The sequence below is a fragment of the Schistocerca serialis genome, chromosome 7 (genome assembly GCF_023864345.2).
Source record: "Schistocerca serialis cubense isolate TAMUIC-IGC-003099 chromosome 7, iqSchSeri2.2, whole genome shotgun sequence".
NCBI classification, from domain to species: domain Eukaryota; kingdom Metazoa; phylum Arthropoda; class Insecta; order Orthoptera; family Acrididae; genus Schistocerca; species Schistocerca serialis.
Genome location: NC_064644.1, coordinates 332,966,497 through 332,992,348, shown reverse-complemented (window position 1 = coordinate 332,992,348; position 25,852 = coordinate 332,966,497). Strand labels below are relative to the sequence as shown.

Here is a 25,852-nt window from a genome sequence, read left to right as displayed (position 1 = left end):
GGTAACCTACCTATGGAGACTATCTTATTTAACCAAAAGAATGCAAAAACTTGTACTTAGTAATGCAACAAATGTAATCAGGGAACGTCTCACCATTATTCCCCATACACGTTAATGAACATCCATCTAGTACACAACAAGCAGAATTAGTTCTTTTGTGGATGACACTAGTATTGTAATCAGTCCATACAGTAACAGGAGAAATGGTAAGCAATGTTCTTAACAGACATTGACTAATTTTTCACAAATGGTGCCACTCTCAATTTCAAGAAGACAAAACATATTCATTTTTGCACATCTAGAGGTACTACACCAGTCCCAAGTGTAACACGTGGCGAGGAAATAATAAATAAGGTGTTCATATTGAAGATAATTTAAACTGGAATATGCATATTTTGGCACTCCTAAAACAACTTAGTGTATCCTCATTTGTGCTTAGAATATTTGCAAATCTTGAGGAGAAACGAATCAGTAAGGTGACATATTTTGCATATTTTCATTCAGTAATGTCATACAGAATAATGTTGTGGGGTAAATCATCTTTAGGAAAGAAAGCCTTCATTGCTGAAAAATGTGGTGTAAAAATAATATGTGGTACTCACTTACCATCATCTTGTAGACGTCTGTTTAAGGAATTAGGCATCCTGGCTACTTCTTCATAGTATATTTCTTCCGTAATGAAATTGGTTGTAAATAACCCACTACAGTTCTGCAATTCGAAAGGAACAATGAGTCACATAATTACATCACCAAAGAGAAAAATGACATTCATTACTTCACATTGAAATTGTCTTCAGCAGAAAAAGGAATGCATAATCCTGCAACTAAAACCTTTGATCACTTACCCAGTGATATAAAATGTCTGATAGACAGAAAAGTACAATTTGAAAACAAACTGAAAGTTTCTCCTTGACAACTCCTAATCTGTGGAAGAATTTCTATTATTGTAAGGTGTAAAAGAGGGTAGACAGGAATTACTAACTAACAACTGTGTTTCCTTTTCAGAATTCACACCTATACATGCTCAGTATATAGCCATATTTGTGATGTGATTGTGAAATGACTTGTTCCACATCATTACATTTCGTCATGCAAATGATCCATAGAACATGAAACTAACTAACTAATGCTTTGTGAATTTACCATTCAAACAGTGCATCATGTTAATAACTATTAGGTAGCTCCGGTAGCTACCATAATTATATACTAAGTATATACTAAGATGGTATCTGTTCTTTCGGACATGTCCGAAAGAACAGATACCATCGGTGACCATGCAGCTCATTAGAATGAAATTACAATGAAATGAACACCCTTAGCTACATACAGGCATTGACATACGTCAACGGGGACAGATTAAAATGTGTGCCCCAACCGGGACTCGAACCCGGGATCTCCTGCTTACATGGCAGACGCTCTGTCCATCTGAGCCACCGAGGACACAGAGGATAGTGCGACTGTAGGGATTTATCTCTGGCACGCCTCCCGCGAGACCCACATTCTCAACGTATTGTCCCGCACTACATTCGTAGTGCCCCCGCCCATTATACTCATTACTCATTACCATAATTATTATAAGTCCAACCTCTCACTAACTCACGGAAATATTACAAGTTTCCCAATGGCTAACTTGTGTGAAGTTACTGCAAGTTTTACCTGCTGTAACTCTTGGAAATATTACAAGTCAATGAACTTGTCTTGTAAAACTTCTAAGTTTTCACTGCTGACATTTGAGACTTTTGCAAGTCCCCAATTTGTACTTAGGAACATTTCAAACACTTTTAAGTTTGCAATTCACTCTTCACTCATCGATACACACATCTGCTGTGTAGCAAGTCTTCAAATCGGTGGATCTCACTCAGGATGGAGACCAGCTATTTATGCACTCAGACTGTAATGAAATTTATCATACATTTATTTCCCATATATCTAATAAACATATAAAACATCTCAATCTATAACAAAATTTTCTCAGCTTTCTGATGTTGTCTTTAGTTTCTCACTGACTGTCTTAGTTTTTACAATAGTTATAGTTTCGTCAGCAGGATAGTTAATGTATGATGTTTTACTGTTGAAAAATTACAAACATATTGAAATAATTACACTTACGCATAGATACCTTAGCTTAATTTTGCTATGCTGCTGCTACTTTTATCAGTTTATTATTTATTGTTTGAAATTGATATATACTCTGGGATATAGTTCAAAATATATAAAATGTACAAAATTCTATAAGTACATTCTGATGCAGCTGTTCAAACTCTATCCATTGAGACATAATTTATCAAAATCTCCAATTCCTTGAAGAGATGTTAAATTTTAAAGTTCATTTTTTTGCAAAACTTTGATAGTACTCAGAAACTTCTTTTTTGATTGAGGGTGTATTTTTACGAACATACTCATCTTATTTTTCTGTGCAAGTGTCCATGGTTGCTTGTTCTCTAGATGTATTGCATTGGGTTTTACTGAACTTGGGTATATTTAGTAAGTATTGCAGTCCCTTGTTTCTGCCAGTGTCTAGCCCCATCAAGGACCTCTCTAATGGTCACGCATGCTGGGTATTTCCAACCACCAGGCCAAATTCTTAGTTTACTTGCTGACACCTACAACTGCAGTATCTCTTATACTACAGCCTCTGCCAGTCATGGAATCTGAAATCTGCCGTCTCTCAGCTAAGTGTCTCAAGTACTGCTGCCACCCCGTGGCGAACACTACAACAGTGGTGCAGACCACCTCTGAGTCCAGCCCAGTGTGGCCAACAAGACCCCTTAACTGTCAGATACACCATATGCACATTAATGTCATCTTTAAAAGTTCTGTCATATGGGTGTACCTTGATGCTACTTCACAGGCTGCTCTATGACATAGCTAATTAGTGAATCTGCATGTGGTGTCTGACACTGATTGTACTGAAATGGGGATTTGCAGCCTAAATTATGTGAGTGATAAACTCAGTCCGGTTGCTGCAGTATGAGTTTGCATTGGAAATAGATGTCCCACACCTACTCTTTGTTTTTATTTTATTTATTTATGTTTGTTCTTTCCAACAAATTTCTGTGTTGTAGCCCCGTTTTCAGGCAAACATTCCTGTCATCCGCCAAGTCATTCAGGTTAGAATGCACTAGGCATAGCTAAACTATATTGTACACCAACCAGAGTATATATACTTTGTCAAATATTAACATCAAATTCGTAAATGCAGTTCATGGTGCCAACATGCTCATAGATTCTTCAACTGGTAAGTCACAGTAATCATAATGTTTTCCATTTCTTTGGAAGGAGAATTTTGTTGACTAGTAACCAATGCAATGCCTAAAAACTATGCAAACCAAGAGGGCATTGTCAGCAACTGCCATCCAGGATCTTTCTTTCTGCCAGTGAGCTCACAGCTTTAATTGATAGATAGAATTTTTCCATAGATCCATAGTGAGGAAATCATCAAGAATGTTGTACATGTCATAAAAACAAAAATATACAATACATATCTTCAAGAGAAAAATATGCTAACATTCCTTCCACAGATCATAAAAGAAAAGGATCTCGAGGAAGTGAAATACGTAAAAAATCTGAAACATTTTCATTAAAAGTTATCCACACATACCACAAACACATAATTGTGTATAAACTGACATGCATAAGATAATTTAGAACATTTGCTTATACAGTCTGCATTACTGCACTGAAGATGTACAGAAGATTTTGTATAACCATTATTTGATATTAATAATATATACATCAGTTTCTGGACTGAAGACCACAACAACAACATACATCAGTTGGGTCTACAAAAAAATTTGTCAATGGACTAAAACTCTTTATTTCTGTTATTGATTTAGTGAACTGAGCTTTCAGTTTGAAAGAGAAATGCTATGTTATTTATGACATATTACATTATGGAATAATTATAATGGGAAGCATTACATAGTATTTCAAGTTCTTTGACTAAGCCTCAACAGTGTAGAAAAAGACAGATTGTTACCTGCAGTAAAGAAGACACATCAAGTTGCAGACAGGCACAATTAAAAGACACTTACATACAGCTTTCGGCCACAGCCTTCATCAGTAAAGGATAGACACACACCGTTCACACACACAAGCAAGCACACCTCACACACACACAACTGCCAGCTCTAGCATCTCAGGCCAGAATGCTGATGCTGGAGTTAACAATTGTGTGTGAGTGATCTGTGCTTGCTGGTGTGTGCCTATCATTTACTGATGAAGGCTGTGGCCGAGAGCTAGATGTACAGGGTGACAGTTATTGAACTATATGAAAAAACATACATTAGTTACAAACTATAGCATGCCCACAGTTCTTTCAACATGTAAATATCACTACAGATATTTGGACATGTTCGATATGCCTGCCATCATTGATGGTGATGTAGTGCAGATGAACAGTGAAATTCTGCATAACGTGCTGAAGTGTTGGAATATCAATGCTGTCGGTGGCCTCCTGAATGGCTGTTTTCAGCTCAGCAATGGTTTTGGGGTTATTACTGTAGATCTTGCTTTTAATATAGCCCCACAAAAAGGAGTCAAATGTGTTCACATCTGGAGAATGTGGCAGCCCATTCCAGTGGCCTCTGGGTACCCTAGAGCCAGAATGCAGTCCCCATAGTGCTTATCCAGGACATCAAATATTCCCCTGCTTCGATAGGGTTGAACTCCATCTTGGATGATCCACATCTTGTCGAAATCAGGGTCACTTTGGATAATAGATATGAAATCATCTTCCAAAACCTTCACGTACCATTCGGTAGCCATCGTGCTATCAAGGAATATCACACCGATTATTCCATGACAGGACGTTGCACACCACACAGTCACCCGTTGAGGGTAAAGAGGCTTCTTGATTGCAAAATATGGATTCTAAGTCCCCCAAATGCACCAGTTTTTCTTATTGATGAACCCATCCAAATGAAAGAGGGCTTAGCCGCTAAACCAAACCATGCATGCACATGCTAATTCCCATCATGCCTTGCGGCAAACCATGCAGTTTGAACATCCTAATGCAAACCGTTCAAAAGTTACGACAATTTTATATCATACAGTTCAAAAGTTGTCACCCTGTAAGTGTCTTTTAAATGTGCCTATGTGCAGCTTGATATGTCCTTATGGTAAGCAGCAATCTGTCTTTTCCTGCTTTGTTGATATTCCTACCTGGAGTTTCTATTGTTTGAATAAGCCTCTGGATTACATTCTTGAATTCATGACACAAGTAATTCGTTTTACATGTTCTTGAACTCTGAAAATTTTTAAGTTACTGATAAGTTTCCCCAAAATACGAAACTATATGACATCATGTGCTGTTTGCATAATAAGTGGGAAGATATTATCTCAAACTTTCTGTCTACCTTAATGCGGTGAATTGTCATTTCTGTGGTGTGACTTAACATTTTTGTATGTTGTCATTACTTATTGAAGTAGTTTTCTTTCTGCTCTGAATGACTGTCTTGGTATAGTTGCAATGGTCTTATTAAGCAATTCATGTTATCCATTAGTATATTTTGCAAATACTATATTAAAATATCATGTTATTTCAGACATTGGAGCACATCCGGACAGTGTGAATGTATTAGAAGGTGTTGAAGGTGATGTGAGAACACCAGAAAAACTCGTGGATGGTGTTAATGACACACTAGATGGTCAACATATGTGGCTAGCCCCAATTCTCCCAGATGAGGTAATTATTATACTTCAAAGACATACTGAGTAGCTGATGAAATCAAATCAATCAAACAATGTGAACTTTCTTAATGTAATATTCTCATCTAAATCCTATATTTCTTTGTTACTTTACTACAGATTGAAAAACTTAGTAAACACCTTTCAGTTTTAGTACTTAAATGTTAACAAGATTTTTAAGTGCACCTATGAAGCTGTGTGTAAACATCTCCTAGCCTCTACAGCCATCAGATTCCTCCTTTTCACTATCTCACTCTAATCCATTCACTCAATTACATGTATATGAATTCTCATTCACAGTGTTCTCTATCTACTTCTACATATATACCCTGCAAACTACTGTACTTCACATCAGAGAGTGCTTTATAATGTTCTTCAGGCAGTCTGTTTCTAACAGTCTGTTTCTGGCTATGTCCTTCCCTGCTCTCATTAAAGTACTCAACGACAGTGAACAGATTATCACCATCTCCTTGGAAGGCAAGTTTTATCACACAGTTTAACTTTTCACAATATGGTGCAGACATTCTCTTCTGACATTGAAGTTTAGCATGCTGGTGCTACTGAAATCATTAGATACAGATTTGTGAGAGAAAAGGATTACCATTTACCAGGTCCTGGAACAGAAACAGACATTAGAAAGCAGCCAGACCCAAATTTAAAAATAATGTTAAATCACTAGAATTTTGTCGATAGGTTTTATAAGGAGCAAGATGTAACAAGAAGAAAAAAATTTAAAATACCATTTTAAATATTAGGCTGCGTCATTGTGAAACACCAGTCAAAACCAATATACCAACAACTTGACAGTCTTTACTGCATTCGTTGTCAGGGTGACTAACTGGTGGATTCTGATGATACGGGAAACATAAAAATAACCTGTTAATTTTTATATCTCTTTAATGATTATATAGAACAGATCAAACTAAACATTGATCAGTACAAAGTAATTAAAATGAAGAATAATGTAAGTTAAAGGAAAACATGGTTTGAGATCTCCCATATGTGTGCTTTCAAAACCTCCCTACGAACTTGCTTCAGTTTCTGTAATACCGTATGTACCTGAGTGTAAGATGACCCCCCACCCCCTCCCCCACCCCCCAATTTCTTAAGAGGCTCCTCAGGAAAAATATATTTTTTACCATAATAATGTACGGAAGGTTCTGATTGAAAATTACGAATTATTTAGGAATAAAGGGCACAGCTCACCGAAAGGCAGAAGCACTGTGTCATTGATGGGTACACAAACAAAGGTACAGAGCTTGGATAGCTTTTGGAATGCATTTCCTTTTTCAGATGTGTAGGAAAAACATGCACGCGAACACACACACACACACACACCTGTCCCCATACATTTTCAGGGTTGCCACAAATTCTGGAAATGAGGGAATATCAGGGTATTTCAAACGTATCAGGGAAATATCAAGGACACATGAAAAAACACTGGAATAATCTCATTGGTTTCATTTCATCAACATGGTGTGTGTAACATATGAATATCTGGCCACACAAGTGGACTTCACGACATACCAAAACCACAGGCCATTTCTGTGGGTATCTCTAACTGATCGGGCAGTAATTTTTGTTTCTGTAATTTTTATTCTTTCTCTTTTTTCTATGTCACACTGTCTTTACAATTTCTATTTCAACAAAACCGAAAATTACATTGTTATTGCCAAAAATAAAAACACGTCCGATCACATCAGAGGCATGCCCACTACTAATCCATTCTGTGGTACTAACAATATTCCAAAGAGTTTATAAATTTTATTGACAAATGAATCTCTACCAATTTATATCATTATTTTATAAATGAACCCGGAAGTAAACATAAGAAATATTGTCAAATTGCACAATTAATAATAGGAATTTTAAGTGTGCCAGATATTTCCTAATTTCAAATATTTCAAAAAAAGATTTATTTTAACTGTACATACACAGCTAGTACATACCTATTATAACAACGAAAATAAAGTAATTCTTTTTATGGATTACAGCCTGAAATATATGACATGTACAAAATCATATGAAATTCTTTTAGAAAAACAACTGAGATAATATTAACCTGTTTAAAAAATTCTAATTATTTTTGTTATCAATTACTTCTCTTGAGGAAAAGTAATGCTAGAGGATGGTGTCCCTTTACAAGGCCAGGCCCAGGGAGGGGTGATTGCCTGAGCTGCTACCTTCTAAAACTGCCGATTGTCCCTCTGTCCAGTGTTCAGGAGGTGTGACCTGAGGTGTGAGCAATCACCTAAGGTGGTTGCGCCCCCTTGTGAAGGGGGACCCCAATTGGAAGGAGCACATCATCTGAGACGCTGGCAAACATTGGGGATTTTCTTGCAATGAGCCAATCATCTTCACAATCAGCGTCTAAAAAACATAAACAGAATTAGGCTGATGATTCAAAGACCCTCCCAGCTGCACCACATTCAAATACCCTCCCAGCTGCACCACAGTACCTCGTGGTTTCACGTACTGAAGACAGTCAGTCTTCCGCAATGGTAAATCTGTTTATTATTCAGAAAGGTGTTGATGCATTTTCTGGCCCTGTGAAATCAAGCTCTCATTTACGGAATGGCACTTTGCTTTTGGAGACTACTTCTGGTTCTCAGGGACAACAACTGCTTCATGTGTCTTTTCTCCATGACTATCCTGTTCATGTCAAGGCCCATCAAACTCTTAATTCTTCCCATGGTGGTATTAACACTTGGCTGTTCAACAGTCTGACTGAAGCCGAACATACCTCTCTGATCAGGGTGTCATTACTGTCCATCGGGTGATGAAAAAGGTAGATGTCTCCTTAATGCCCACACAGACACACTTTTTCTCACCTACTGGTGCTACTGTCCACACTCAGAGCAGGTTATGAGGTTCTTGCAGTCTGAGCATACATTCCAAACCCGTTGTGCTACCACCAGTGTCACAATTTCAACCACACTCGAATGTCTTGTTGACACTGATGACCAGAAAGACTCGAAGAAGTCCGCCAAAGGCAAACGGTCTTCTCCTTCACCGACTCAAAGATCCTCTTCGATGGTGTCGCCATATGATACCTTTGCCCGGGTGGCCTCTGTGTTGTCTGTGCACACCACCAACTGTTTTTCTGCAGTGCACTCCGCAGACTGACAGCAGAAGAAAGGCGACTCTTCTGTGGACCTCATGGAGCTGGATCCTCCTGCCTCAGTGCCCTGCAGCAGTGAGTCTTCACAGGCTGGCAGTCGGCAGTCGACATCACTTCATTTTTTCCTCATCATGACTCTCTTCCAATGAAACGTTCATGGCCTTTGATCCAACAAAGAGAATTTATGGCTGCTTTTAGAATCGCAGCATCCACTTGTACTCTGCCTTCAGGAAACAAAATTGCCTTCTCACGACCAATTTGGGCTTTTGTATTTCTTCCTGGTCCATTTTGACCTTCCGTCCAAGGTCAGCATTCCATCTCATGGGGTAGTCATGCTACTCGAGTGGGATGATGTTCATAGTCAACACATGTCCCTGCCTGCCTGTCTTCAGACTGTTGCAGTTCGCCTTTTCCTTCCTCTATGAACATTTTCCCTTTGTACCATTTACATCCCTCCAGCATTCGATGTCATCAGGGCCAACTTCCTCCAGCTTATTAGGCAGCTACCTCACCCATTTCTGCTGGTCGGTGACTTTAATGTGCCCCATCTCATTTGGGATTCTCCCAGAACCTGTCTGAGAGGTGCCCTCTTGGCTGACCTTCTTAATCAACTTGACCTTTTCTGTGTTAACACAGGAGCACCCATGTTTCATTCAGACTCCTCGTACACCTATTCCCATTTGGACCTATCTTTCTGCACTGCCCATCTTGCCCATTGTTTTGATAGTCCGTTCCTTCTGACACCTACTCGAGCAACTATTTCCCATGTGGTATCTGCTTACTGACTCCTATCCCACCTCTGTACACACCCAGATCGTAGCTTAGTAAGGCCTGCTGGAGGCTTTACTCTTACCTGGTGACCTTCGATGAACACGATTTCCCCAGTTGTGATGACAAGGTGGAATATCTTACAAACATTACCCTTAATGCCGCAGAATGTTCCATTCCCTGCAATTTCTCTTACTATGCCATCTCTCAGTCCCTGGGGAAACTGAGATATGCTGTGATGCAATTTGCACTTGGAGACGTGCTCATTGTGTTGTTAAATATTATCCTATAAACGCAAACTGGATACATTGTAAACAGATGCATGTACAGTGTTGTCACACTCTTCAGGATAACATAAAAGCTAGCTGGATTTCATTTGCTTGTTCATTTAACAGTTCCACCCCCTCTTCCGTCGTGTGGGCCAACCTCCAATGGCTTTCTGCGACCAAGATCCATTCGCCAGTTTCTGGCCTGACAGTAGCAGATGATGTCATCATGGGCCCTGCTGCTGTCTCCAGCACCCTGGGCCGCCGTTTTGAGGAAATTTTGAGCTCCTCCCATTATCAGCCGCCTTCCTCCATTGGAAATGAGTGGAGGAGGCTCTCTTCTCAGAATCATGGGTGTTGCAATGCATACTGTTACTTCAAGGGAACTAGATCATGCTCTCACTTCATCCAGAGCCTCCGACCCAAGGCCAGATGCTGTTCATATTCAGAACTTGCAGTACCTTTGTCTTGTGGGCGAGCACTTTCTGCTTAATATGTACAACTGCACCTGGGCAGAGAGCAAGTTTCCCAGATACTGGTGTGAAGCCACTATCATACCCATACCTAAGCCCAGTAAGGACAAACACATTCCTTCTACTACTGCTCCATCTCTCTCACCAGCTGTGTTTGCGAGGTGATGAAACATGTGATTCATGCCCAGCTGGTATGGTGCCTCAAGTCTCACAATTTACTAACCATTGCACAGTATGGATTTTGAGCATGGTGTTCTGCAGTTGACCATCTCATCACTTAGTCCACCCAAGTCATGAATGGTTTTCTGTGGAAATCCCAGACTGTGGCTGCGTTTTTCGATTTGGAGAAAACCTACAACACCTGCTGGAGGACTGGTATCCTCCACAACTCTACATGTGGGGCTTCCGTGGCCAACTGCCCTGTTTCCTTGAGGAATTTTTAAAAGACTGAGTTTTCAAAGTATGTGTGGATTCTGCCTTGTTAGACACCTTTATCCAGGAAAACAGTGTGCCTCTGGGTTCCTTCCTGAGCGTCACCCTCTTTGCTATCACCATTAACCCTATAATGGCCTGTCTCACACTGGGCATCTCCAGCTCCCTTTTTGTTGATGATTTTTCCGTCTATTGCAGTTCTTCATGGACCTATCTCATTGAACAGCATCTTGAGCGATGTCTCAATCATCTTTACTCATGGAGCATGAACAATGGCTTTCGTTTTTCCACTGACAAAACTGTTTGTATGAGCTTCTGGTGGTGCAATTGGTTTCTCCCACCATCTTTACATCTTGGGCCTGTTGCTCTTCCATTCATTGAAACTACGAAATTCCTGGGGCTCCTGCTCAATAGGAAACTCTCGTAGTCCTACTGGGGTGCAGATGGAACCACCCTCCACCATTTGTACCCATCCCTTGTCCGTATGAAACTAGGCTATGGGTGCTTTGTTTATGCCTTTCCACATCCATCCCTCCTAGGCTGTCTCAATACTAGCCATCTTCATAGCATTCAATTGGCCATTGGCGCCTTCTGCGTTAGCCCAGTTGAGAGTCTGTATGCAGAAGCTGTCGAACTACCACGGTCCTACCACCGTGACTTCCTCCTCAGCAGATATGCACGCTATTTGTCTGCTATGTGTGGCCATCAATCCTGTGCCTCCTTCTTCGATGACTCCTTTGATTGCCAGTATGGGGTGCATCCCTCTTCTCTGTTACCTCCTGGAGTTCGCTTTTGGCTCTTGCTCCAGCGGATTAACTTCAGGCTCCTTGCAACTTTCCTGGTGGGGTGTGAACCCATCACCACCTTTGCTTCGTGTTGTGGCTCATGTTCACCTTGGCCTTTATTCGCTTCCTAAGGACACTACACCAGCCTTGCTGTATCGCCTTCAGTTTCACAACCTTCACACAGAATTTTGTGAAAGTACCTTTGTGTACACTGATGGCTCTCGGACTGACCATGGTGTCTGGTGTGCTTTCATCGTTGGCACTGACATTTTTGGTATTGACGTATGGCACATTTTTCAGTATTTACAGCAGAGCTCTTCACCCTATGTCAAGCCATGGAGTACATCTGGCGACACAAGCATTTGAATTGTGTCATCTGCTCAAACTTTCAGCGCCCTTCAAATTCTCTATGCACTGTATACCATCTGTCACTTAATGCTACAGGTCCAGGAAAGCTTGCACTTGCTCACTTTTGATGGAGCTTCTGTGATGTTTATGTAGGTTCCTGGTCATGTCAGTCTGACAGGAAACAAGGCTGCTGACACTGCTGCAAAGGCTGCAGTCCTTTTACCTCAGCCCACTAGTTCTTACATTCCCTCTGATGAACTCTATGTTACCATCTGTCAGGAGGTGGTTTGACTTTGCCGTCGCCACTAGTCCTCCCTTCATGGGAGTAAGCTCTGGGTTATTAAGCCTCTCCCAGTGGCTTGGATGACCTCCTCTCCCCCCTCCCACCATGAGGAGGTCATTTTAACTAGGTTGCGTATTGGGCACTGCCTTTTTAGCCATTGTCATTTGTTAAGTAGTGCTCCCCTACCACTTTGTGCACATTGCATCCAATTTTTAACTGTCCGCCATTTCCTGATGAAATACCCTTTTTTTGACTAGTTACATTCCTGTTCGCATTTGCCTTCTGTGTTATCGGCATTTTACTTTTTATCCATCATAGCAATATGGCGAAGGCCATTTAATTTTTAGTTCTGGCCCTCCATTTCTCTATGGCGTATGTTATAGACCTTTCTTCCCATCCCTGTTTTTAGCTGTCTTCCGTCATTGTGGATTGACATGTAGTCATTTTTAACTCCTCACTTTACATCGTGTTTCACAGTTTTGACATGGGTACATATGATCCTAGTTGTTTTTGCACCCTAAAACAGTACAAAACAGAACGGGAGAGAAACACAGAAGTCCTTACGTTTTTTGTCAACTTATATCTTTACTTACCCTAGAGATATCAAAATTTGTCAGGGAAAAATGCTAAAACTTGTCTGGAAATCAGGGAAAATCAGGGAATCTCTTTTTATGAAACTTCTGGCAAACCTGATTGTGCTCGATTGACTGCCATCTCTTTCCTGGTCTATGGTGAGTTTACTGAGGTGAGGTGGGAATGTAGGGTGTAGTGGGGTGAGGGGTGGAGAGAGGCAGGAGGCGGGGAGGAGTTTGAGGTTAAGCGGCTTATGGGAGTTTGGGTAGCTATCCATGGTCAAGCTAGGGGTGCAAGTAGAGGAGGCAGTTGGCAGACAGCTGGGCATGTGATTTCATAGACTAGGGCATGAGAAACAGCACACACCTAGTAGATGTGGGGACACAACTTGGGCGAGGGCACTGGGGTGGGGATTGTGTTCACATGCACACACACACATGCACTCGTGCGCCCACACACACACACACACACACACACACACACACACACTATTGGGTAGGGCAGGTGGGCAACAAGTTACCTTAGGTTCATGCCAGGAATGCTATGGGAGCGAAGGATGTGCTGTAAGGATAGCTCTCATCTACGAAGCTCAGAAAATCTGGTGGTGGTGAGGAGGATCCAGATGGTAAGGGCTGTGAAGTAACCATTGAAATCTCGCATGAGGCAGACAGACAAAAGCTGCAGGAGGGGGTAAAAATGTCAGCATCTATCAGAGACCAGTCAGACTCTAGGAACACCTGAAGATGGCAAGAAGTCGACTTGCCGAAACATCGTGCCTGATTGGATGACGAGAAATACTCTAGATTTCTGTATGTGTGGAAACCTAATATCAGTATTTTTCTTCCTCTCAGAAAGACCTTTCTTTCTAAAAGTGTTCAGTAGCACACATTGCTGGTTACTTAGTGCTTAAAGGCATCCAGAAATTTTGCTGTAATAGGTGCAAGGAGACACTTCTATGAAAGAGCTGCAAGAGAGAAGAGAATTATTTATCCTCCACAAAACCTATGTAATTGCCAATGTATGTGATTCTTCTGCTAGGCTCAGAGCTCCAACCGTTGAGTTCAATGATGTTGACATTTATGTGCAGGCATATGAGTCCTGTTTAGTGCATTTACTTTCTAAGAGAAAATTAAGGTTTGTGGTTGTTAAGTACATAAAACCCTCACTTGAACTGCATTACTGTGTTATGAAAATGTGGAAAACATTGACATGTTATTTTAAATTATCTTGCTAAATGCAAATTGTATTATAGTTTTCAGGCCAGTGTTCAGAGATGAGTGTAGTGAAACACTCTCAGAACTTAAGGTACAAAAATATTCAGTTTATTTTTATTGTGTTGGAGTGCCAAATAAAATATTTTGGTTACACAGCACAAATCAGTGTTGTTGTCCTATTGTCTTTCCTGATTTAATGAACAGGAATAAAATGTGAATTCTTAGCATAGCTGTACCGTTTGTGACTGTAATACAAGGCGTGTTTTTTAAGGAAGTACTATTTTGAAATTTAAAAAAGATGTGCTAAGATATGTCAATAATTTTATTTTTACATGAAAGCCTGTACCTTAATCTACTTTTCTACATAATTTCCGTCAATATTGAGGCACTTGTCATAACGCTGTACCAGTTTTTGAAATCCCTCCTCATAGAAGTCTGCCACCTGACTTGCTGCATCACCACTGTTTTGACTTCGTCATCGTCTTGAAGCTGCTATCCACTCAGGTGTTTCTTCAAGTGCAGGAACAGATGGTAGTCACTGGATGCAAGATCAGGGCTGTACGGAGGATGATCTAGAGTTTCCCATCGAAAAGATGTGATGAGATCTTTGGTCTTATTCACCACATGCAGACTGGCATTGTCTTGCAGCAAAACGGTGCCCTTGCTCAACTTCCATGGATTTTTGCTTTGATTCTGGTGTGAAGTAGGCCACCCATGTTTCATTGCCCATAACAGTTTGGCTTAAGAAATCATCACCGTCGTTGTGGTACCGCTCAAGGAAAGTCAATGCACTGTCTAAACGTTTGGTTTTGTGCACATCTGTCAACATTTTCGGTACCCAACACACGCACAATTTTCGGTAATTCAAGTGCTCGGAACTTTAGGAAAGTCATCCTGCAAGGAGGAAATCGTAAAGTGTCTGTTTTCTCTCATCTTATTGTCCACTTCCTGCACCAAACTTTCATTAACGACCAAAGGACGCCCACTCCATTGTTCATCATGCACATTTGTGCAGCCATCTTTAAATGCTCTCACCCACTTTCTTACCATTCCATCACTCATAAAGTTTCCTCCATAAGCTGCACAGATCTCACAATGAATATGAAGCTTTTAGGCCTTTAGCACTAAGAAATCTTATAACAGCCCGTACTCCACAGTCGGAGGGACTCACGATTATCGGAGGCATCTTAAACACTCAGTATACAACATAAACAAGGAAGAGTCAGACCATAATGACGTCAGTGCGTAGATTAAGGTACAGGCTTTCATGTAAAAATAACATTATTGAGATATCTTAGCATGTGTTTTTTTGATTTCAAAATGGTACTTACTTAAAAAACACACCTCGTAGATATCCTGACAGCATATTGAAGGTGGTTAAGTCTCACCTTTTAAAACAACATTCCTTAAGATTCAGTTATTCAGTGTGTAGATGAAATGACATACATTTACAGGTTATTGTAATCATATACATGACATGATCATGGTTAAGGAAGTCTACAGAAAAGCATACAAAGGAATTGTTTCTTAAACTTGTTTACTGTCACAATGGGAAAAATATACATTTGTTACAATTAAGCAAATCCCCATACTCACATTTTGCATAGATTAAGATTATGTCCATAACATCAGGCCATTATACTGCATAGTATACAAGTTTTGTGTACCACAGGAGCTGTCACATATCATTTACTTGATTAGTGATTGTAATGAGCCTTTTGTGAATGTTACTGGTCAATCAAATTTTGGATTTGATGCAGTGAAATGTGCATGCTTCATTGTACATGTTTATTTTAATGTCAGGCAGGAGCAATCAGATGCAGGAACAGACAGTACACAGAATAATAATGTAGTGTGTTAATATGACAAGTTTACAATTTCTTCAAGTTGCAGAGAACCAAATGTACAAGACAGTTTCCCTACATGGCGCGAATATTTTTGACTGCCTCCACTGTTGAATTCAAACAGAAGAATATTTTGGAACTGTTCTGATTACTCCACTTGGCACTTCATTTTCTTGTGTCCACAGCTCCACCTACTATCTCCAAATGACAAAATGACAATATGCAAACTCAGATAGCAACAGTGAACTACAAATAAAAAATAACAATTGATACATAAACCCTTAGCAATCAGAATACCAACCAAATGAAACAGAAACACTTCAAACTTACGCAACAACGTAATATTTCAGTTGTGCCCCACATACCGTATGGACTATAAGACAGACTTTTTTCTTTGAAAAACTGCCCCCAATATTCAGGGTTGTCTTGTAGTCCACATTAGTATAAAAATGTCCAGTCCTTGATTTAAAACTCCCGCTAGTCTGAAAAATGGCCATATATTCAATGCTGCCAGGAAGCCTACCTCTATCAGACAGCATTGAATTAACTGGCTGTAGCAGTGTAACAATGCGACGAACCTACGTTGTACAGATTCACAACTTTGCTAAGACTGTCTCCCTTCCTTCTTGCCATCATAAACCCAGAACACTGTCTAGCCTATGATGTATCATGCAGTCTATGGTGCCAGTGAGCTTGAATTGAAGGTGATTTGTGTTATCAATAGCAGTACAATATTTTTGGTAGTAGCTAGTTTCATGCAGGAAAAAACAATTTGTGATTGGCATGTTAGTAAAGAAGAACTGAAAAAAAGCGGAAGACTAAATGTGCAAATAGAGGACTAAATGCAAAACGGCAAAAACTAGGCGATAACGTATTGAAATGGATTCAAGGGCACCTGTCAGAGTTGCATTGGAATAAATACAAAAATGAATCAAATACACACTCTTAAGCTAATGCTATAGTTGAACTTAACAGACTTTAATGGTGTAGTTGATTGGTGCTACAGGTTTATGAAGCGTCATGGGCTTAGCATGTGAACCAAAACCAAAATATCTCAGAAAATGCAACGGAAAATGCTGCAAGAGCATGAAGAGAAAATATTACCTTTCCATCACCTTATTATTCAACATCAAAAGAAAACCAGTGTAAAACTAAGCCAAATAGTAATATGGTCAAACTCCTCTGACATTTGATGTGCTGAGTAACGGAACTGTTGCCATAAAATATGCTAAAACTGTAACTATAAAAGAAGTGGACATGAAAAAATGTGCTACACTGTTATCCTTTCATGTTGTGCTGATGGTACTAAACTTAATCCAATGATTGTTTTAAAGTGCAAAACAATGCCAAAATCTCTTGAGATACTGCTAGGTGCTGTAGTTCACATATATTTCAAGGGTTGGATGGACGAAGGTGTTTTGAAATTATGGATTGACAGAGTGTGGGTGAGAAGGAAAGGTGCTTTAAGAAGGAAAGGTGCTTTATTGAATAAGAGTTTTCTTTTTGTGCCACATCAATTTAGTAATCATTTGAAAAATTCTGTAAAAGAGAAATTGAGAAGGGGAGATACAGAGCTTGCTGTTATTCTGGGGGGACTTACTTCACAATTGCACATCTTAATGTCTCAATAATTAAACCATGTACGGTGTTTATGAGCGAGGAATGGAACAATTCACGCTGAAGGGAACTTTAAAATGACCTACAATCAAAAAAATGTGCCAGTGGGTAAACATTCACAGTCTAGAGTGAGAGAAGGCATTACTTTAAATCTTTCAAGAAGTGTGGCATAAGTAACACTCCCGATGACAGTGAAGACCATCTTATCTATGAAGAGGACAACACTAATGGTGAAGAGGAAGAACAAGAAGAAAAAGAAGAACAAAATTCAGATGACAGTTTTCAGTTCTTTTAAAGGCCAGTTCGGTTTTATTAACCAAGAATTTTTTTTTACTCTGGCTTGGCAATCTAATAATAAAAATGGTAAAAATGGTATTTAGAAAAGTTGCTAAAAATTAAGGTGTATCTTATAGTCCATAGCATCTTATAGTCCGTAGAATACAGTGTGTAATTATGTGACAGCACTGTCTTGCTGCACTTAATTGATTGTGGTGTGTCTGTCTCTCCTAGATTAAAACTTCTATCTGCAAGAGAGTGTGCATTACCTTATCTCCATATGTCTCATCTATCATTGATGCTGTTATCACTTTTTAATAGAATTGAATTTACTGTGTTTAAAAAAAAAATTAGAAAGCACCCATAAGCAGTTAATCATGTAATAATTTTTGATAAACTTCACTAACAATCCTGTTGCTGCATGATGACCCATTGTCTTATTGAAACTTGAATATTTTTCCTATAGTTGTTACATTTTGGTCAATGCCTTCACTCATTAGATTAAAAAAAATTGAACCTGTGCTAAGGTTAGAGTGAGACAGATACACAGGTGTGTGCAAGTCACCATAAAGAGTACTGTTAGCTATTTACTTGAAACTTCTGCATTTATTATAGTAAAGTTAACCAGTATCAATACTTAAGGAATAATAATGAATGTAATAAATATTACATTCAGCAGTTTATGATAATTTTTCTCTTTGTCTGTTGCCTGCACAGCATTTTTGTCATCTTTGTTGCACATTTTTTACTGTTGTCAGTTTTGAGACTCCTGAAAACTAATTTTTTTATATTTTCCTCCAGCTGAACAGGGTATATATAGTATTTGATTACCCAGTGAAGGTTTCCATGATAAAACTGTGGAACTATGCTAAGACTCCTAGCAGGGGAGTTAAGGAATTTGGGGTAAGCAATTTAGAAATATAAATTTTTTATTATCACCACTTTTGGCTGCTTCATGAAGTACACTGTAGACGGTTGTTGTTAACAGTGGTTGTTTGAGGAATCTCTCCGTGTTAATCTGTACTGTGCAAGCCTCTTCATCTCATCATATTTACCACAAGTTGCATACATTTGAACCTGCTTGTTTTAGTCGTTCCTTAGTTTCTGTCTGCAACTTTTATCCCCTTCACTACCTTCCATTACCAAAGTAATGATTCCTTGATGTCTCAGGATGTGTTCTGTCAACTGATACATTCTTTCAGTCAACTTGTGCCATAAATTTCTTTTCTCACAGTTCACTTCATTAGTTATTCAATCTGCCCATTTGATCTTTAGCATACATTTCAAAAACTTATATTTTCTCCTTTTTGTACTGTATATCATCTATGTTTCACTTCCATACAGGCCCACACTCCATACAAATATCATCAAAAAAGACTTCCGATCACTTAAATATATATTCAGCACTAAGACTTTTCTTGGTGTTGCCATTCAGTGTATAGTATATCCTCTCTAGTTGCATCTTCATTTGTATTTTAGGTTTATGAAAATATGCGCAAGATAGCTATTGTCAATAATTTATGTCTAGTGATAAAAATTGTATACTGTAATGAAAGTAAGATATGAGTCTGAAACTAGTAGCTACAGAGTGTGTTATTTCTTGTTGTATCTTCCATTATATTATACGTTAAAATCAAATATGACTACACTGCCTTGATTTATACATGAGAGCTGATGTTGTAAAATGTTTGTAGGTAAACATGCATTAATTTAAGCAAGGAGTGTGGTGTTGCCATCAACTTAGAAGATTAGATTAGATTAGATTAGATCAGATTAGATTAGAAAAGAGGTATACTTACAAATGTGATTATTATCATTATGTAAGGAAGAAATTCAAGGAGCTTAAAATTTCTTGCTAAACCATTATCACTAAACAGTCATCTGATATTACCAGAAATCTTGTTAGAGAGTCAGCATCAGTAAATCATAAAGAATCAGCATCAGTAAATCATAGTTTACATATTCATTTCAGTATTGATTGTGATCTACATCTACATTTACAGCTATAAAGATACTCTGCAAGCCACTGTACAGTGCATGGTGGAGGGTACCCTGTACCACTATTCATCATTTCCTTTCCTGTTCCACTCACAAATAGACTGAGGGAAAAATGACTGTCTGTATGTCTCTGAGCCCTAATTTCTCGTATCTTCGTGGTCCTTACGAACAATGTATGTTGATGGCAGTAGAATTGTTCGGCAGTCAGTTTCAGATACCAGTTCTCTAAATATTCTCAATAGGGTTTCTCGAAAAGAATGTCTACTTCCCACCAGGGGCTCCCATTTGAGTTCCTGAAGGAGCTCTGTAACACTTACGTTTTGTTCAGACCTACAGGTAACAAATGTAGCACCTCACCTGTGATTTACTTCAATGTCTTCCTTCAATCCTACCTGGTACGGATCCCAAACACTCGAGCAGTACTCAAAAATGTGTCACACCAGCATCCTATATGCAGTCGCCTTTACAGGTGAACCACTCTTTCCTAAAACTCTCCAAATAAACCAAAGTTGACCATTCGCCTTCCCTACCACAGTTCTCACATGCTCATTCCATCTCCTATCGCTTTGCAGCGTTACGCCCAGATATTTAAACGACTTGACTGTGTCAAGCAGGACACTAGTAATACTGTATCCAAACATTACAGTTTTGATCTTCCTACACTTCTGCATTTACTTAAATTTTTCCACATTTAGGGCTAGCTGCCATTCATCACACCAACTGGAAATTTTGTCTAAGTCATCTCATATCTTCCTACAGTCACTCAACTTTGGCACCTTACAGTGCACCACAGCATCATCAACAAACAACCGCAGATTGCTGTCCACCCTATCTGCCAAATAATTTTTGTATATAGAGAACAACAGTGGTCGTACCTCTCTTCCCTGGGGCACTCATGACGATACTCTTGTCTCTGATGAACACTCGCCATCAAGGACAACATATTGCATTCGATTACTTAAGAAGTAGATGTGACCATACTCCATATGCTCCTACCTTCATTAACAGCCTGCAATGGCGCACTATGTCAAATGCTCTCTGGAAATCTAGATGTGTGGAATCTAACTGTTGCCCTTCATCAATAAAAATCTTGTCAGAGAGGCCCACGGCATGAGTGTCTTGGGAAGTGATTCCAGTGGTGGTTTCCCATTGCCTTCCACTGCTAATGATGAAATGATAATGAGGACAACACAACACCCAGTCATTGAGTGGAGAAAATCTCCGACCCAACCGAGAATCGAACCCAGGCTCCTTGGCATGACAATCCGCCGCACTTACCACTGAGCGATCAGGGTGGACTTTCATCAGTAGTTTACAGTATATCATGTAAGAAAGGGGGAAGTTGAGTTTCACACGGGCAGTGCTTTCTAAAACCATGCTGATTTGTGGACATAAACTTCTTAGTGTCAAGAAAATTTATTATACTCAAACTGAGAATATGTTCAAGGATTCTGCCGCAAACAGGAGTTAGGGATATTGGTCTGCAATTTTGCAGGTCTGTTCTTTCACTGTTCTTATATACTGGAGTCATCGGTCCCTTTTTCCAGTCGCTTGGGACTTTGTGCTAGGCGACAGATTTATGATAAATGCAAGCTAGGTAAGTGGCCAATGCCATAGAGTACTCTTTGTAAAATTGAACTGGGACTCCATCCAGACCTGATGTTTTATTTACTTTCAAATCTTTCAGTTGTTTCTCTATGCCAGAGATTATTATTACTATGCTGTCCATATGGGAGTCTGTCCGATGGTCAAATGACTTTATGTTTGTATGATTCTCTTGTGTGAACGATTTCTTAAATGTAAAATTTAAAACTTTAGGTTTCGTTTTGCTACGAGTATCTTCAACTGTCACACCAGACTGGTCAGCAAGGGACTTAATGGAAGCCTTAGACCTACTTAGCAATTTTATACAAGACCAAGATTTGATCATGGTTTTGTCAATTAGGTATTGGTCTCCTACAGTATATTGCTAAACCACATTGCTGAATGCCATCAGTATTCTTACTAATTACAGTTTATTTCTTTAAATGGACGTTAGTTCTTATATTGCTCTTCAGTCTTAATATTTGTTTCATGCATATTAATCTGTCCTGTGCAACCTTCTTCATCTCTGCATAACCACTGCAATCTACATCCATCTGAACCTGCTTATTGTATTCAAGCCTTGGTCTGGGCCTTAGTTCCAACGGTGGCCTTCAGTCTTAATACTGGATAGAGCCATAATCATCACTAATTATTTCTCGCAGCATCCCCTTCACAGCCTGATGCTAACCAGAAAGAGGAAATCTTTGTTGTGGGTGGTAACCTTGTCCTCCTCAAATAGAACAAATAAAAAATCTGTACTCACTAACAAAATCACCGTACCAGTAGCACCAATACTACTTAACTGTAGTTTCTCTAACCAACTATGCTAATATTATACTCTCCTCGAGACCAATACCCAGCATCATTCATCCTGTGCCTTCCCCCAGGTCAGTGTCTTGTTAGTGGTATACTATTGAGTTCTCAGATCACTGCTTTAATAATGTTCACTTTAAGGGCACCCTGCAGCCATTGGATAAGCAGCTGCAGCAGTAAGTCGTATACTCTTAGCTCACTTATTTGTTACATAGTTTAATTCTTAATTTATTTGTGTGTTTTTGGTATTTGCATTGTTTAATTCATAAATTTTGGGCATATTATAGTATTTGAGAGTTGTAGCATTGCGTTTTAGTTCCTGAATAGTGTAAATTCACATAGTCGTCTGTCTTCTGTTTTTGTTTTGAATGGCCAGTGTCAGTTGGTCACAGCCAGTGTGCTCCCTGCCGCTGTTGGATAAGCAGCTGCAGCAGCAAGTCGTATACTCTTAGCTCACTTATTTGTTACATAGTTAATTCTTAATTTCTTTGCATGTTTTTGGTATTTGCATTGTTTAATTCATAAATCTCGGGCATATTATAGTATTTGAGAGTTGTAGCATCGCGTTTTAGTACCTGAATAGTGTAAAATCGCGTAGTCTCCTTCCGCTGCCGAGCAGTGTGTCAGCAGTGCGCAAGTAGCAGCATTACTGCATTTACTAGGCAATTTTATATTTTAATAACCGTTTAAATTTTGTGTCGAATTGTGCTCTCTGTAGATTAGTTCAGACGTTCTTTGCACAACAGTTTTAGCATGGATAGGGACTGCAACTGCTGTGTTCAGATGCAGGCTGAGTTGGCATCCCTTCGCTCCCAGCTTCAGGCAGTGTTGGCTTCGGTCACACAGCTTGAGGCTGTTGCCAATGGGCATCACTATGGGGGTCCGGATGGGGGTTTGTCGGGGACGGCCGGCTCGTCCCACGCATCCCCTGATCGGACTACAACTGTGGCTGCCCAGGATACTGCCCACATTGAGTCTGATCCCTCACCTGTGGTAGAGTGGGAGGTCGTCTCGAGGTGTGGCAGGGGGCGAAAGACATTCCGGAGGGCTGAACGGAAGGCCTCTCCAGTTTGTCTGACGAACCGGTTTCAGGCTCTGTCTCAGGCTGATACTGATCTTCGGCCGGACATGGCTGCTTGTCCTGTTCCAGAGGTTGCCCCTCAGTCTGCAAGATCCGGACGGTCGCAGAGGGTGGGCTTACTGGTAGTTGGGAGCTCCCAACATCAGGCATGTAATGGGGCCCCTTAGGGATATGGCAGCAAGAGAGGGGAAGAAAACCAATGTGCACTCCGTGTGCATAGCGGGGGGAGTCATTCCAGATGTGGAAAGGGTCCTTCCAGATGCCATGAAGGGTACAGGGTGCACCCATCTGCAGGTGGTCGCTCATGTCGGTACCAATGATGTGTGTCACTATGGATCAGAGGAAATCCTCTCTGCCTTCCGGCGGCTATCTGATTTGGTGAAGACTGCCAGTCTCGCTAGCGGTATGAAAGCAGAGCTTACCATCTGCAGCATCGTCGACAGGACTGACTGCGGACCTTTGGTACAGAGCCGAGTGAAGGGTCTGAATTAGAGGCTGAGACGGTTCTGCGACCATGTGGGCTGCAGATTCCTCGAATTGCGCCATAGGGTGGTGGGGTTTCGGGTTCCGCTGGATAGGTCAGGAGTCCACTACACGCAGCAAGCGGCTACACGGGTAGCAGGGACTGGGCGGTTTTTCAGGTTAGATGGCCTCGGGCAAGTACAGAGAGGGCAGCAGCCTCAAAGGGTGCGGGGCAAAGTCAGGACATGCGGGGGCCAAGCAGCAATCGGTATTGTAATTGTAAACTGTCGAAGCTGCATTAGTAAAGCACCGGAACTTCAAGAGCTGATAGAAAGCACCGAAGCTGAAATCGTTATAGGTACAGAAAGCTGGCTGAAGCCAGAGATAAATTCTGCCAAAATTTTTACAAAGGCACAGACAGTGTTTAGAAAGGCTAGATTGCATGCAGCCAGTGGTGGCGTGTTTGTCGCTGTTAGTAGTAGTTTATCCTGTAGTGAAGTAGCAGTGGATAGTTCCTGTGAATTATTATGGGTGGAGGTTACACTCAACAACCGAGCTCGGTTAATAGTTGGCTCCTTTTACCGAGCTCCCAACTCAGCAGAATTAGTGGCAGAACAACTGAGAGAAAATTTGGAATACATTTCACACAAATTTTCTCAGCATGTTATAGTCTTAGGTGGAGATTTCAATTTACCAGATATAGGCTGGGACACTCAGATGTTTAGGACGGGTGGTAGGGACAGAGCATTGAGTGACGTTATATTGAGTGCACTATCTGAAAATTACCTCGAGCAATTAAACAGAGAACCGACTCGTGGAGATAACATCTTGGACCTACTGATAACAAACAGACCCGAACTTTTCGATTCTGTAAATGCAGAACAGGGAATCAATGATCATAAGGCCATTACAGCATCCCTGAATATGGAAGTTAATAGGAATATAAAAAAAGGGAGGAAGGTTTATCTGTTTAGCAAGAGTAATAGAAGGCAGATTTCAGACTACCTAACAGATCAAAACGAAAATTTCTGTTCCGACACTGACAATGTTGAGTGTTTATGGAAAAAGTTCAAGGCAATCATAAAATGCGTTTTAGACAGGTACGTGCTGAGTAAAACTGTGAGGGACGGGAAAAACCCACTGTGGTTCAACAACAAAGTTAGGAAACTACTGCGAAAGCAAAGAGAGCTTCACTCCAAGTGTAAACGCAGCCAAAACCTCTCAGACAAACAGAAGCTAAACGATGTCAAAGTCAGCATAAGGAGGGCTATGCGTGAAGCGTTCAGTGAATTCGAAAGTAAAATTCTATGTACCGACTTGACAGAAAATCCTAGGAAGTTCTGGTCTTACGTTAAATCAGTAAGTGGCTCGAAACAGCATATCCAGACACTCCGGGATGATGATGGCATTGAAACAGAGGATGACACGCGTAAAGCTGAAATACTAAACACCTTTTTCCAAAGCTGTTTCACAGAGGAAGACCGTACTGCAGTTCCTTCTCTAAATCCTCGCACAAACGAAAAAATGGCTGACATCGAAATAAGTGTCCAAGGAATAGAAAAGCAACTGGAATCACTCAACAGAGGAAAGTCCACTGCACCTGACAGGATACCAATTCGATTCTACACAGAGTATGCGAAAGAACTCGCCCCCTTCTAACAGCCGTGTACCGCAAGTCTCTAGAGGAACGGAAGGTTCCAAATGATTGGAAAAGAGCACAGGTAGTCCCAGTCTTCAAGAAGGGTCATCGAGCAAATGCGCAAAACTATAGACCTATATCTGACGTCGATCTATTGTAGAATTTTAGAACATGTTTTTTGCTCGTATATCATGTCGTTTTTGGAAACCCAGAATCTACTCTGTAGGAATCAACATGGATTCCGGAAACAGCGATCGTGTGGGACCCAACTCGCTTTATTTGTTCATGAGACCCAGAAAATATTAGATACAGGCTCCCAGGTAGATGTTATTTTCCTTGACTTCCGGAAGGCGTTCGATACAGTTCCACACTGTCACCTGATAAACAAAGTAAGAGCCTACGGAATATCAGACCAGCTGTGTGGCTGGATTGAAGAGTTTTTAGCAAACAGAACACAGCATGTTGTTATCAATGGAGAGACATCTACAGACGTTAAAGTAACCTCTGGCGTGCCACAGGGGCGTGTTATGGGACCATTGGTTTTCACAATATACACTCCTGGAAATGGAAAAAAGAACACATTGACA

General features: G+C 40.3%; 1 protein-coding gene and 1 non-coding gene across 5 annotated transcripts in view; one reads left to right on the top strand and one right to left on the bottom strand.

Annotated features, from left to right (window-relative positions):
- The window catches only part of LOC126412744 (katanin-interacting protein-like), a 354,094-nt gene that overhangs the window by 299,497 nt on the left and 28,745 nt on the right, over nt 1–25,852 (top strand). For all 4 annotated transcript variants that reach the window (XR_007575334.1, XM_050082483.1, XM_050082482.1 and 1 more), the window contains 2 exons: nt 5,547–5,686; nt 18,490–18,591. Coding sequence is in view for 3 of the 4 variants with exons in the window: in XM_050082483.1 (XP_049938440.1) it covers nt 5,547–5,686; nt 18,490–18,591 (242 nt within the window). In the remaining variant the exon portion in view is untranslated. The remainder of the gene's footprint in view (nt 1–5,546; nt 5,687–18,489; nt 18,592–25,852) is intronic.
- On the bottom strand, nt 1,367–1,440 carry Trnat-ugu (transfer RNA threonine (anticodon UGU)). The gene has a single exon. It is a non-coding gene; the product is annotated as a tRNA-Thr (tRNA).